Genomic DNA, 15,751 nt, shown 5'->3' on the forward strand with positions numbered 1-15,751 from the left:
ACTTCAGCTCCTTTCCAGTACAGGGAATACCATTAGTTTCACAGAGAATTCAGCTGAGATCTACTGAATCTTTTCTCAAGACTGAAGAACCTACTTCTGTACCTTATGCCTGGTAAACACCACACAGGAAAAGCACTGCTTCCAAAGTCTCAAACAGAAACCATTTTTAAAGGGTAACAAAACCACCAATCTACCCCAAGTACTTTTCTTCCAAGTCAACAGCTTTTATATTTGTGGCAAGTCACTACCTAGATTAGCCTTCTGTCCCTAAACTACCCTGACTGTGCATGAAACACCACCATCAGCAGTCTGCAAGGAATGCTTCAGAAATGTACTTCCTTCAAGTTTTCCTCTTACCTTTTAAAGTTATCAAGAATCCAGCTTGTGGAAAAGTTCAGGACTAAGAAGAAAACTATCTTAGTGTCAGGATTTCCACTTCAGATGGACACTGCATTTGCATTCTACCATAATATGGAGCTATCTTTTCCATGTTCATGTTGTACTGACACATAGGCAACCACAGGCACCAGAAATTTTAAGTTTCAAATTTCTCTCTTACCAATTTTATACTGATACCAGGATTAAATGTCACTATCATGCCTACACAAGATTGCATGTGACTTCATGCTAAGATCCTCACTGGCCTAGGAATAAAGTCACTTAGATTCTAACTCACATTCTGTCATTAACCAATTACATACATCATCTTGGGCAAGTCATGAACTTTCTGATCCTCAGATTGTTTCTATAAAGTTAAGAAGGTAGACAAACAACTGAGATTCCTTCTAGCTCTGGCATCTATAATTCTAAGATCTCTACTTACCCTGAGTGAAATTTTCAAATACCTTTTCTTAGTTTCAGTTAAAAAGAAAAGACCAAAAAAAAACCCTGCTGCCAGTTTTCCAGCTCATCAGAACATCAGAAATTCCAAGATTTGCAATCCCTAATAAAACGTGTGATGCTTTCACTTACGAATGCTACACATCAGCCTTAGTAAGCCCACGTCGCTCCACAGAGCTAAGAGGAGAATACCTGAATGAGCTGGCTAACCAAGGAGACAGCAATGCAAAACAGAAAATGTTCAATTTTATATGAATTTTTCTAAATACTTAAGCTTTTCTTGCCTTTGACCATAAGAATGGAGTACTTTAAAAAATTTATGAAATTCAAGAGTGCTAAAGTTCTACCACTTATTCCAGATTATGTGAGCATGGCAAGTAAAGTTATGTCTTACCTTTAGTCCATTCTGTGGGTTCATCAGAAAATTTCTTCCTATGTCATCAAACATAATGGTGTTTTTTTTGCTGTAAAATTCCGAAAACTTTCCCCATATAACACCAAGGGGCTTTACCTTAGAATAAAAGTTCAGAGTTAACTCAAATTTTAATAATTCATCCTTTCTTGAAAGCAGAGATACTGCAAAAGACCCTGCAGATATGCCAGAGTATTTCTTTCCTCCTGTAAGACAGTTAATGGCTGGCTGTGTGAACAGACCAGAACTGAGATGCAACACACTTTTAAGCACAGTGATATCTTGAAATGTTAACTTTTGAAAGGTCTGTTCATATCTAACTGAACTAAACCTATTATAAGACTCTCCATAATTACAATATGAAGATTTGGCGTCAAAGGAAGAATAATTATTTAATTCAAAAAGTAAGAATCTAAAACAATTGTTCAGATGTCTGCTGAGCAGTCGCATGACTTCCTGGCCTAATGCATACTCCCTCAGAGCTTGAGCGTCACCATGGGGTCGGTTTTCAAAGCTACAAAACCTTAGTGATGGACAATATACCTGTCTCTTTTAATACAGAATTTAAATATTTTGTTGAGGAAAAACTGATTTTGTCTTTAAAGCAGTGGCACAGGTGCACAATTTCTAGGGCATCTGATTGCTTAACTTCAACAGCACTGTAATTTGTAAATTCTTGCTTTCATTTCTGAATTCTTAAAATGGGCCTTCAAAAAAGATAATTCCTAATATATTCCTATCTGTTGGTACTCGCATAAAGTCTCCATAAGACCACACAAGAACAGTGATTGCCCGTAGGAAGGAGAGTAAGAGGCTGGAGGGAGCAGGTGGGAGGAAGACTTTTCATTGCGTACTTTATTTTCATTTTTTAATCATGTGAATGTATTTTACACATTCTGAAAATTTTTTCAAATAAATTAACTTCTAGAAGAAAAGTACTTTTTGCTGAAGGCAGGAGTCTCATTTATGGTAGTATGAAATTATATGGTAATAATAATAAGAGATTAAATGGCAGTAAATAATTGGTGATAAAGGTTATCATTTTCCTTTTTTTTTTTTGAGGAATATTAGCCCTGGCTAACATCTGCCGCCAATCCTCCTCTTTTTGCTGAGGAAGTATGGCCCTGAGCTAACATCCGTGCCTGTCTTCCTCTACTTTTTATATGTGCGATGCCTACCACAGCATGGCTTGCCAAAAGGTGCCATGTCCGCATCCGGGATCCGAACCAGACAACCCCAGGCTGCTGAAGTGGAATGTGCACACTTAACTGCTGCACCACCGGGCCAGCCCCAAGGTTATCACTTAAAAATGTTTTCTTTTTCTCTTTATATAATTTATTTTAATATGAAGAAAGCCTTTTTCCTTCTTAGTGTCCTAGCTACTGCAAAGAATATTATTAAAGTATTTTAACTTTATTATTTAGAATATTTGATTTGCCTGAATTTGCTTTCACTATTTGTTTACGACTGAAACAAATCCCCCAAAATACTTGAAGACAAATATATAGGAGCTGACACAGTCAGCCATGTTCTTGGTTTTTTAGCTAACAAAAGCCTAAAGAAATATGGCAAGACCTTTATTTTATGACACCCAAGGTGAGAAATCCAACATCCTCTTAAAATAGTGCTGTCTGGGGCTGGCCCCGTGGCCGAGTGGTTAAGTTCGCGCGCTCCGCTGCAGGCGGCCCAGTGTTGCATTGGTTCGAATCCTGGGCGTGGACGTGGCACTGCTCATCAAACCACGCTGAGGCAGCATCTCACATGCCACAACTAGAAGGACCCACAACGAAGAATATACAACTATGTACTGGGGGGCTTTGGGGAGAAAAAGGAAAAAATAAAATCTTTAAAAAAAAAAAAATAGTGCTGTCATTTTCTGGTTAAGTCAAGTGCCATTTGTCCCCAAAACATGGACTACTTTGCTCTCAATTAGAGAAGTAAACACGCTGACTGTAGGAAAAAATTTGAAAAGACAGACAAGGTCAAAGGAAAATTTTTAATAAACCTATAATCCAGTCAGTACCAAGGATAACAACTAGATATTCTGATCTATTTACCTCCAGTCTTTTTTATAAACAGAAGCAGCCTCAGAGAGTTCACAGATCTCTTGTTAAGGGGAACTCTGAACGAAAGGTTAACAACTATCTTCTAACAGTTTGCAAACACTGTTCTCTAAAACACTTCTTTCACTTTAATGATGTATCATGAAAAAATTTTAAATCACTAAAACGCCACATCAAATGATTGGCTGCATTCCATTATGTGGATGAACTAAAATTTTTATATCCAATTCCCTACTGTTGGATATTAAGGATTTATTTTTATTCCTCTAACTGTTCACTATTATAAACAGTACTACATTTAACATTTCCCAAACTTCTTTGCAGTGTTTCGGATTCTGTAAATGTACTACTTCAGTAGGTCATAAATTATATTTTTCCCTTGATGTATGCAGATTTCCTTTACTGAACAAATCCCATGCATTTAAACAATGCTTGTTTTTAAAGACTGGCACCTGAGCTAACAACTGTTGCCAATATTTTTTTTTAATTCTCCCCAAAGCCCCCCAGTACATAGTTGTATATTCTAGCTGTGAGTGCCTCTGGTTGTGCTATGTGGGACGCCGCCTCAGCGTGGCCTGACAAGTGGTGCCATGTCCACACCCAGGATCCAAACCAGTGAAACCCCCGGCCACTGAAGCGGAGCACGCCAACTTAACCACTCAGCCACGGGGCCAGCCCAACAATGGCTATTTATGATTTTGAAAATTTCAGTAGTCTTCCTTAAGCTTTCCTAGTTTGCTAAATTCTCCCCAATTCCTATTAGTCTGTGAGCTTCCAAAAGTATGGACATCTCCTCATCTCCAACAGTGCCTGTCTCAGGGCCTTGCAGATAGCAGGAGCTCAACAATATGACTAGTTCCTTGACAAGCAAACAACGTGAGGAACCCTAAACTTTTTAGCCCAACCCTTTCTCTGATGGTCCTTGTTGCTCTTCTCTAGGGCTACTACGCACACGTCACCCCCAAGTACACGCATCATAGTGCATCTGACTTTATTTATCAGTTTCACATAGGGCAGGGCAAGTACGTTTTGATTTGTTTCTAGTATCCTCCTTTATGATATTCAGTATTTTTTCTCACCTACTCTGTCTGTAGCAACACTATGCTGCCATCATCACGGGACAGTTATCCATTACCCTTCTTGACAGTGCTGCCTCAAGATCCCTAATTTCATCCAATCTGTTAAGCTTGAATACATCTTCCTATGTCAAACTCAATTGACACTTTACTATCCACTCAGATGTATTTCTAAACTCTTTATGTAGTTTATTCCATCAATATAAATACAAAAAGTATACTAGAAAATAAACAAGTCTTTAAATAGAAGTAAAATGACTTCTTACATCTATTAATCCTCTCCTCGGAGTATGCACTGTTATCATAGCAGCACTGTCCAACATGAAGGTAATCTTATAATTTGCATTTGTGCTCACTCCCAGCTCCTATAAATACAAATATTCATGTGATTAAAATATAATAATGTGGAAAATTCCAGGCTTTCTGAATATTCCAGCTACAATTTCCCATACTGCCAACTTTTTACCCAAAATGGCCACCACATCTTGCTCATCAACTAGCAAGTTTTTTAATTTCATTTTGCTAAGTCAGTAAATGGTAATCCAAGGAAAAGTGAGCCAGAGACATATTCCTTCTAAATTTACTATTTTAGAAGAGCATCACTCCTCTTTAAGTATTATACATCAGAGCAAAGAAAGTATTATTGCAAATGGAGGAAAACAGGAGGGGGAGCTTTGCTATACTTTTTCTTGAAAGACTTACGTAATCAATATAATCCACCATTAAACAGACTTTAAACACACGTCTACTCCTGATACCAGTACTTGTTTATCTACTAAATGTCCTCCAATGAGAATGAAATTAATTCCATTTGGAATTTCTAAAAAGAGAAATGCAATTTGAAAACATTCTTTAATGGATTGTCTAGCACTTACTTTCATTTTAGCTTCAATCCACTTCATATTTGTTGCAGCTAAAACATGAGGAATGATAATACAATACAAATGAAAAGCTTGAATTTCATTTAAAAAAATCTTTCTTCTGTATATAAATAAGTCAGTTAAGTTTTCTAAGCAAAACTGAAAGTTCAAATGCATCATAAATAATAATTCCTAGCATATTTATGGTAACTTTCAAGAATGTACAAAAATAAACTTATTTTAGTGTGCCTTCAAGACAGAATAAAATTTAAACAACTTTTATTTAAAAGATATAGGTAACCAATGATCCAAAGAACTTTGAACCTAGGAAATTTATAAATCAAGACCTAAAACTCCTATTTAAAAACAGCCCAACACTATTCTGTATCAATTCCAAACTTAAATTTAGGGTGCCTGGATCTCCATTTTATCCTATGCTCCTACCGCCAGGCAACGCACAGGTATGTACGTCAATATAAGCAGACTAATGTTATGTGTCAAGTTAACGCTGAGGGATTAAGAGGTCCAGACTCCCAGTTATAAAATAAATAAGTCACGGGGAATATAGTCAATAATATTGTAATACCTTCGCATGGTGACAGATGGTTACTAGACTTGTCATGGTGATCATTTTGTAATGGACATAAATGTTGAACCACTACGTTAGGCACCTGAAACTAATATTATATGTCAACTACACTTCAATTTAGAAAATAATAAATAAAAAGAAAACTCTTATTCCTAAAAAAAAAAAGTTAGTGATGAAGAATGCTAGGTCCATTGAAAATTAGCATTTTGCTAGGCTCAGGAAACTTAGCCCTCATTGAATCTAGCAGCTTTTAACAAGGGGTCTGAGTCAGCTAAATTCATAAACTGTGTCTATGCTATTGGCTGCTCATTGCCAGACATGAACCAGTTTGGAGGTCACTGATATTAAAATTCAACCCTCAGTTTTATGTACCCTCCTGGTCCTAAGTTACTAGACTAAACTATACAGGTATTACCAAGTAAAATGTTTATCAAGGGAAAATAAGTTCAATTACTTAAAGTGTGTGTATGTATTTTTTAAAGGTAAAAGAGGTACCTGAGTTCTCAAAATAAAAATCTTTAGCACACACACACAAAAACCAAAAGAAGCACCTTACATGCAGAACTGGTTAGTGGTACTAAAATTTTAGAGATGGATGTATCTACAATGACAATGATCACAAGATAGGGAAAACAATTTTTTAAATTCAGTCTCTAACTTGGGTCAATAATTCCCAGACAAAAAACAACAACACTCACAGCTAATAAAAAGTTTTCAGTTATTATTATATAGTATTCAATTCTTGTATGTCAGACATGGTACTAGTTACTGTACTGTTATCTTTACTTTACAAGTGCCCTATAATATAGGTTTCTTATCTTCTCTCAGATGAGGAAGCTAAGGCTCAGAGAGATTAACTGACCTGCCCACTGTCACACAGTAAGGGCAAAGCCAGAATTGAAACTCTAGCCTATTTAGCTCCAAAGTGAAGTGCTTTCTTCAACATAATACCACGAAATATCATAATTTACAAAACTAACTTATTTTAAACGTAAGATTATAAAAGGTTCTCTAAGTTTCTCAGTCTACTTTAATAACATTTAAAGGATAAACTTTTTTCTCAAATGTCATCTCAGATGTCAGAGTTGCTGAACAAGAATTGGTTCAAAGGAAGCTTTCTTCTCTGCATCTTACAAACCAGAAAACTGTGTATTTAACTATGTATTTAATCTTAATGGCTGTGGACTCATTAACACTGAACAATCGAGATACTCCGATTATAAAGAAAAGTACAAAGGAAATTTACTGACTGTAATAACCACATGGCCTCTCATCAAAAACCTAGTACAAATAAATTGTAGCATCTGTAACTGATGGGCTTGTATTTAACTCACAATCAGGGTGGCTATTCTCTGCTTATGACTTGCCAAGAGGCAACTTTACATGTTTGTAAGGAAGTGAGAGATAAATCAATACACTGCTTCCATTTTTAAGAAAGTCTTGCCACAAAAAAATGTCAATTGAACTAAACAGTGTGCTCAGTAATGCAGTAAATCTACTTTGTGGAGCAAACTCATTATCTTGTCACAGACCTTCAAGTTCCTGGAATGGTCTCCAGAGACCAAAATTTGAGTAACATTGCTTTAGTCCGTTTACTAATTTTCCTTAAGTGAATTCATATTCCTTTATATCTGAAGAACTAAATCACTGTGATTTTTTTATACATTTCTTTCTCCAAGTGTCTTGAAGCTAGAGTGATAAAGAAAGAAGAAAGCCACAATATCCTGAAGCATCAAAGATTCTACAGTAAAGATCAGAAAGGAGAGTTCCTAATCAAGGTGGGGTCTTGTGAAAATAAGACTATTTTTATTCTGACACCATCATCTACTCTCTTCCTATATTGAACTATTTCAGTGCCACTTGGCAAATTTATGTATAAGTTTATATTGTGATGCAAGAAAATCAAATACGCTTCGTCAGAAATTTGTTAAAACAAATGAAAAATGTATCATGTTTATACACAGATCCTTTTAAGTCACATTGTAGAAAGCAGAAAAATATAAGGAACTGCCTTACTTCCATGGAAATCTAACAAAAAATATAGCTTACACCAAATAACAATGTCATAATCCTCATATGCAGACGTTAGGAATTCATGAAGATACGGCCGCATTAATTCTACTCCAGTCTCTGCACAAGACCTATGGTCTAAAAGAAAATCAGTCATAGATGATTATTAGTTTATTATTGTATAGACAAGTACCTACTATCAACGAAACTTACGAAATGTAATATAAACACTCAAAAGCAAACCACTTTACACGGAATTACATTGGCTGACAAAAAGATATCTTGCAAAGCACACAATTTAATATCCTTATGATCCCATCTTAATTGATCAATTTTGTTCAATTTCTGAAGACCAATATCTAGAATTCAGGATTATATAGTAAACTGTAAATTTTTTTCTTACGTGGTCTCTAAAGTATAGATGTTACTTTATGATATGAAAAACAAACTAGGGCCATCAATACTCGTTTTCAGTCATTCACCTTCCAGATAAAGTCACCAGAATGACAGGTCTAATTAACTTAACAATCCAATTTTTAAATTAGTAAGTGAGTAAGTACATTAACGGATAACATGTAAAGTTCAGGATTAGAGGTAGATAAATTCATTCTAGCATCAGGAGTTAACTAATCATTTCCTGGCAATATGAGAGGATAAAATGAATCTTTCTTTTTTTCTTGACATGAGAAATTTTAAATTCAAGAATCTGCCCCAAACATAATTAAACAGAAAACCAGGATAAAACATCAAAAATGATTTTAAATAATCCTCATAAAAACTTAAACATTAATCAAAAAGGAATGACTTGATTAAATTATGATGCATCCATAAACTAGATTACTGTGACAAAAATATATATATAATTCACAATGAATAATATTAAGTGGCTGAGAAGATGCTCAATATATCATTAATAAAAGTAAAAACCACATACATACAAACACACCCTGGCAGATACACAGCAAAACCTAACAGTGGTCATCTTTGCGTCTCGGGATTACAGATGACTTTTTTTTTTTTGCTTATCTGTATTTTCCACAATAAATTATTTCATTTTGTAATGACAAGAAAAGCTTTCAAATATTTTATATTGCAGGGAAAAAATAAACAAACAAAAGGAAAAAAAGTTCTTGTGGGTAAGAGGAGATGAAGCACACTCTCAGCTGACTTACCAAATAATGTATAGTCGACATCTAGTACCAAAAGCTTTTTCCCTTCCCGGGGAGGATTCAAAATTTCCACTTTGTACTCTTTCACTCTGCGAGAAATTTTCAGTAGGTTTTCTTCCCTAGTGGAAAAATAAAGTCCGATGAAACATTCACTTTTCTCACATTACAATCAATTTCCTTTGAGAGTGAAAAGCACTTACCTATTTTCTACTTCAACTACTTCATCTTCAATATCAAAGTCGTTGACAACATCATCATTGTCTGGAGGTGGACCTAAGACATCTTCCTATTAAGATGAAAAATAGTTTGTTTTACCACATTATCTTCAACATAACAAATACACAACATAAAGAGCAAATCAGAGGTAAGACCTGAGCTCAAGAGTCTTTCAAGCACACACTGTGGGAAATTTTCCACATTTTATATTTCGTTATATACATTCAACTGGGCATATTCACCATGTCAAATTTGACCACTTGCACTATTACTATACTTATGACTAACTAGATAACTAACAAGTTCCCCAGTATTTGTCTCCTGCTGAGCTAATACCACATTCACTGTGCAGCTTTCCTTTTAAATTAGCTGCTAAACTGACAATTTTACCACAATTAAAACTATGATACAACAGTGTGATATAAATCATAATATCTTCAAAGGGACAAATGATAACAAAAGTAAACATTTACCAAGCTCTCCTCACGAGTTCCCATCATCATGATTTTAGTATTTGGTTTCAGTTTGAGAGCTCCAAGCTTAACATCATTTTCTGCAGGTTTGCCTACAATACAAGCAAATGACTGTTTTCTCACTAAAGTTCAGGTGCTGGTTTCACTATTCCATTATACAAAACCCTAACATGAAAAGGTTTGGTACAGAGTCCACAGCAGTTTTTTTTTTCTTAAATTAACAAATGTTACTGCTGAAATAGCCATGTCTATGTCTAACACACTAAATAGTAGCAACTAATACAAGGTTTGTTTTTTTCCCCAACTCCATCTTAGAGGATCACCTGTATTCAACTAACTAAACAAAATAAATTCATGTTTTATTTTGTTGTTCACGATGAAGAACTTGATGAAGATAATTACTTTCCAGGGGGTCTTGAAAACTGAGCACATAAGATAAAAGTGTAGATTTACTGATATTCAAAACTCACTCTTCAATGAGAGGACCAAGAAAAACACCATGAAAGTCCATTTCGGACTGGATATGAACATTGCTTATAATTTTTAAATCAGCATTGTAAATCATCATCACTTTCAAAACAGAAAAGATAACTTAGGGAGAGTTCAAGGCTGAAGTTGTAATGGAAAAACTGTGCTAGAAGGTAGACGCCAGGAATTACACTGTTGTACCTGGGATTTCTGTGCCAAAGGTTTAACAAGCAACCAAGGTAAAGTGGAACCAAAAGTAATCTTAACAGTGGTGGTATTTTCAAGTAACTTTTAATATTCTTACTTTTATCATAAAACAATTTTAGGAATATCCCTATCAAAGAAATCTCCAAGGAGAAAGACTTATTAAAGAGAACAGATAATAGCTAATATAAAAATTCCTAAATATATCAATGCAAAAATTTGAAGTGAGGCGAGAATTACCTTTAACTTTGAGTCCAAGCAACTTTTGGCGTTCAGGTAGCACTCCTGTAAGGGTCTTGAGAAACTGTTTGAGATCTAGCACGGTATCATCTTCTGAAAGCGTGGTCACTGAATATTCCTGTCCGCCCCATTTTACAATGATAGGGAGAGCCATCCTTGAAACATATGATGAGTCAGCTTTCGTTCAGCAAAAAGATACCTAGAAGGAAAGGCATATACCATAAACAAGTTAAAATAGATATATCAAAGATGTAGCCAGGGGCCAGCCCAGTGGCACAGCAGTTAAGTCCGCATGTTCCACTTTGGCGGCCCAGGGTTCACCGGTTCGGATCCCAGGTGCGGACATGGCACCGCTTGGCCAAAGCCATGCTGTGGTAGGCGTCCCACATATAAAGTAGAGGAAGATGGGATGGATATTAGCTCAGGGCCAGTCTTCCTCAGCAAAAAGAGGAGGATTGGCAGCAGATGTTAGCTCAGGGCTAATCTTCCTCAAAAAAAAAAGAGGTAGCCAAACCTGTAACTTTAAGTTTCATAAGCTGTGCAGTTTGAGTCCTATTTTACAACTTGATGGTAGAGATCTTCTCCTTATAGAAGTGCTACCGGGGGCCGGCCCCGTGGCCGAGTGGTTAAGATCACGCGCTTCACTTCGGCGACCCAGGGCTTTGCTGGTTCAGATCCTGAGTGCGGACATGGCACCGCTCATCAGGCCATGCTGAGGCAGTGTCCCACATAGCACAACCAGAAGGATCTACAACTAGAATATACAACTATGTACCGGGAGGCAATGGGGAGAAGAAGAAAAAAAAAGATGACTAGCAATAAGACATTAGCTCAGGGTCAATTTTCTTTTTAAAAAAAAGAAAGAAAGAATTGCTAGCAGAATGCCCAAAGTTCTTAGGACTCCAAGTTAAAATTTCCCCACCCTCCCAATTTTTGGCTTAGAGTTACTACTTCCTAATGCTCTATCAGACTCTCCCTGTCCAGCTGGAAAGCTGCAATAGTGAACTACCTAACCCTCCCTCTCTGTTGATCAGGTTTATGCTGCAGGCAAGCTCCTCCATCATGGACCATCCACATTCACCTAACGTTTGAGAAGGTGGTACAGTCTGCTGCTAAAAGCACAAACTCTAGAGCCAGCTATCCGGGCTCACATCCCAGCTCTCTCACCTACTGGCTGACTTTGGGAAGTTACTTGACTCTTAGTGCCTCGGTTTCCTCATCTGTAAAATAAGGATGATACTACTACCTACTTCTTAGGGTTCTTATGAGGATTGAATTAGTTAATATTTATAAGTCACATAGTACCTGGCACATAGTAAGCACTATATAAGTAAGCATTGGTTAAATAAAGTTTTTGAAAAACTAGAACTGAAATTTCTGGGCATGGGGCTAAATAAATAGTAAATAGCCATTATTCCATATTTAATAAACTGGACAGTTTTTACACAGACAAATCTCATTTAACAAGGTTTTTTGATAACAACTTTCCGTCTTTTACAACTAAAGAAACGAGAATTCAGAGAGGTTATGTAAGCTGCTCGTGGAAACACAGCTGGTAACAGAACAGGTTTTCTGACAAAATCTCACATTTCTTCTCCTATACTTCTCTTCCCCAACCACCTCTCTTGAATTGGACCTACAGGAGTTAAGGCATCAAAGATCAGTAAATACAAAACTCACAGGCACAGATATAAGCCCACAAAGATTATATAACAGTTGCTACTCTCATCAACAATAGCATGTAGGTCTCTTCCCTCATAAAGCTTTATACCAGCTTCCCTACGTTTGTTCCCCGCAGTCAGAGAACTGAATTTTCTAATCTCAAAACAGTAGTATTTCAAAATGCTGTCACTTTATTTTACGAAGCATTTGATTGCACTCTTCCTGTATTACAACCAACTGCAAGAGAGAAGGCAATTTTGAATCTGAATATGCAAAACTTAAGGTGTCTTCAACATGCTAGCTACAGGAGAGCACCATAAATTCACTTACATTTACTCTCTTATGTTTACAACCTGCTCTCCTAAAAACTTAAAGAAAGTGTTTTGAGGCCGGCCTGGTGGTGCAGTGCTTAAGTTTGCACGTTCCACTTCGGTGGCCCGGGGTTCACCAGTTCGGATCCCAGGTGCAGACCTACGCACCACTTGTCAAGCCACGCTGTGGCAGGCATCCCACATATAAAGTAGAGGAAGATGGGCACAGATGTTAGCTCAGGGCCAGCCTTCCTCAACAAAAAGAGGAGGATTGGTGGCAGATGTTAGCTCAGGGCTAATCTGCCTCAAAAAAAAGTATGGTGTCTAGACCCACCAACAGCACTGACCCCACTTGGTAACTTGTTAAAAACGTAACTGGGGCTAGAAAGAAGGGATCTAGCAATTAGAGTTTAAAAAATCCCTATCCCCACCTCCCCCCCACCACCCAGGCATGCCAAAGTTAGGCTCTTCAATTTCCTCAGCCTTAAAAAAGAAAATGTGCCAGGTGGCAGGGGCTCTGCGCTTAGCAAAGCAGTATACAAACGTTATGTACCACCGATGCCACAACACGTGGGAATTCCAAGCTGGCAATCGCTCTAAAGGACCAAGTAAAACAAAACAAAGACCATAAGAATTTTAAATGCGTAAGTCCTTAAAACTGTTTTGAAAAGTTACTGAACCTCATTTCTTCAATATTCAGATCATTCACAGTGGAGCAACGCAATGCAAACGCATGAGTCATTTATGTCTTCACATTTAAACTTCTTTCTCACACAATATTTTGTATCATTCTGGACCCCATTAGATTTATAAACCAAAAAATAATTTGGGAGGGAGAGGGTGGCTATCAAACCCAAACAAGTAAGCTAGGAGCACACCTTTACGTTGAACCCGGAGGCAAGAATGGCTGTTTGGGTTTGCTCGTCTGCCTAACATACTGCCTGGTCAAGTCCTCACTTCCCACCTCAAGATGAGGCTATTAACATTTACTTGACAGGAAGAGTGTTAAGACGTGAGACAACAACCGCGACAGCACTTTGTAAACTGCAAACAGCAATAGGAACGATGGTAAAGACAGAATAACGGTACCATGCTAAACAACGTAACTGAATCGTCTCATTGACTATTCACAATCCTGAACTAACAACTACTGTCTTCATTATACAGATTAGAAAACTGAAAAAGAAGGAAAACAGCTTGCCCAAGATCTCACAACTAAAAAAGTAGCAAAGGTGGAAATCTGAAAGTCATAGCGGTAAAAGTTAACACCTCGGGAACTCAGGGGAGAGGGTAACTTTTCACCAAGCCTAGGAAAGGTAACGGGGAACTCCTGTCCTCCTGGGCAGGACAGCACGGCGCGGCCACCGCCAGGCAGTGCGGAGGCGACAGCTGGGGGAAGTGACTGCTAGGGACAGCAAGAAGGCAGGAAGAGACCCCCAACCCAACAGGGCCGGATGCCATCAACAGGGAGGGTGAAAGGGCGAGATGGTCAAACCCCACCAAAGAGAGGAATGAAGTTTGGGGACGCAAAACCCACTGGGGCGCGGCAAGCCCTCGACCTGGGCGAGCAGGCCGGATGGGAGGGCGGCGGCCCCTGCGACGGACAGGCAGGGGCCAGAGGCCTGGGCAGCAGACTGAGGCCGACGCGCCCGGGCGCCCACGAGCAGGCCCCAGCCCGCCGCGGCCGGCCACCGGAGGGCAACGCTGCGGCGACCCGGCCCCAACGGCGCCTCGGCGGGCAGCGCGCCGGGGTGCTGGCGTCCCCTCACCTTAAGCGCGGCGGAACCGGCGGCAGCGGACGCAAGGACCGGCCGAAGCGGAACGGAAGGCGACCGGAAGTGAAGGCGGGGACCGGAACCGGTAACGAACCGGATGTTAGGGTTTGAAACGGAAAGGCGCTGGAGACTGCACTGCTGCTTCCTTGGTTTCTCTTCGGGTAGTATTCCTAGATGGCCGCTGCCGGGGATCTCCTCACCACGGGGAGGAAGCCAGGCCTTTCCGTGACTGTGACCACCGTGCAAACTCCTACGACCCCAGGATGGCTGCCGGGCCTCCCCTGTTCTGCGCATGCGCCCGCTAGTGGGCTCTGAGTGGGCGGGGGCTTTAGGGTATGACGTCTCTGGTATTGTTTCACCGGAGTTGGGAGTGGGTTCGCGGCGTTGCACTGGATTTTCCAGGTGCGCTGAGCTCTTCGTGGGACTCGGGACTAGGACTCATGTGGCTTTGTCATGTTCTAAATGAGGCCTGAAAGGCGACTTTTGAGGACTGAAGACTCGAGACCCCTTCCTGGCACCAGGGGTCACCAACCCTAGGAATTTCAGGCGCTTACAATTCTACCCATTTTACGCAATTCAAGGGGGAAGCTGAGGATCTTCAGGAAAGGGAACGGGAAAGCCTAAGTGACTCAGAACCAAGGAAGCAAATCTCAATATGCGAGCTGCCGTTGAGATGACTATAGTATTGTATTGAATTGTATCTTCACCCGGCCATTCCCGCCTGCATTCCATTTTCTCTCCGATGCAAGGAAAGCCTGTTACAAACCGTGGCAAAAGAATTCCAGACTTTAATGGAAATTCTGAGCAGTCCCTATCTGGTCCATACAACGAACTTCCAAATTGCATCACTTGCTATTAGACACCAGCTTCTTGTATATGGCGGCAAACAAAACTTAGGTTTTTGAAAAGGAAGGGAACACAAACATCATTTTGGCCCCAAATATGACCAATCCTTGAATTACTTGTATTTTTCCTTCTGCTTGACATCGATGTAACTGATTCTTGTTTCTCTTTTGGCTGTGATGGACGAGCCAAGTTTTATGTCTTAACAGTTTTTTAGTTAATACACGTTATTTTATGTTCTCCTTCCCTGTCTCTTTTGGTAATTTTTATTGCACTCGTAATGCATGAATATCTGCTCATTTTAAAAAATGTAATCTATTTTCAGTAAAAAGTTGCTCTCTTTCCTGCAAATAAAAGAGGAAGGGAAAACCTAAAATTAAAAGAATTTGTTCAAGAATCACACATTAGCCATCCAGCCAAAGACACAGTCAAAAGATAAGGAACTGGACTCCAGAATGAATTATAGTTTTCTTTCAACCCAATCTCTTCCTTGCTTTGTTCACGTGCTAACCAGCTGCTTGGCCACTTTATATTTTTTGC

At 38.9% G+C, this 15,751-nt stretch overlaps 1 protein-coding gene across 1 annotated transcript in view; it reads right to left on the reverse strand.

Moving 5' to 3' along the window:
• Window positions 1–15,402, reverse strand: part of UBLCP1 (ubiquitin like domain containing CTD phosphatase 1) — a 21,280-nt gene extending 5,878 nt beyond the window's left edge. The window contains exons 1-9 of the mRNA XM_046667661.1: window positions 14,363–15,402; window positions 10,621–10,819; window positions 9,709–9,800; window positions 9,220–9,305; window positions 9,023–9,138; window positions 7,890–7,988; window positions 5,267–5,304; window positions 4,658–4,756; window positions 1,235–1,351 (exon numbers count right to left, since the gene is read on the reverse strand). Coding sequence (XP_046523617.1) covers window positions 1,235–1,351; window positions 4,658–4,756; window positions 5,267–5,304; window positions 7,890–7,988; window positions 9,023–9,138; window positions 9,220–9,305; window positions 9,709–9,800; window positions 10,621–10,774 — 801 coding nt within the window. The 5' untranslated portion in view covers window positions 10,775–10,819; window positions 14,363–15,402. The remainder of the gene's footprint in view (window positions 1–1,234; window positions 1,352–4,657; window positions 4,757–5,266; window positions 5,305–7,889; window positions 7,989–9,022; window positions 9,139–9,219; window positions 9,306–9,708; window positions 9,801–10,620; window positions 10,820–14,362) is intronic.
• Between the last annotated feature and the right edge of the window lie 349 nt (window positions 15,403–15,751).

The sequence above is a fragment of the Equus quagga genome, chromosome 7 (assembly GCF_021613505.1).
Source record: "Equus quagga isolate Etosha38 chromosome 7, UCLA_HA_Equagga_1.0, whole genome shotgun sequence".
Lineage (NCBI taxonomy): Eukaryota > Metazoa > Chordata > Mammalia > Perissodactyla > Equidae > Equus > Equus quagga.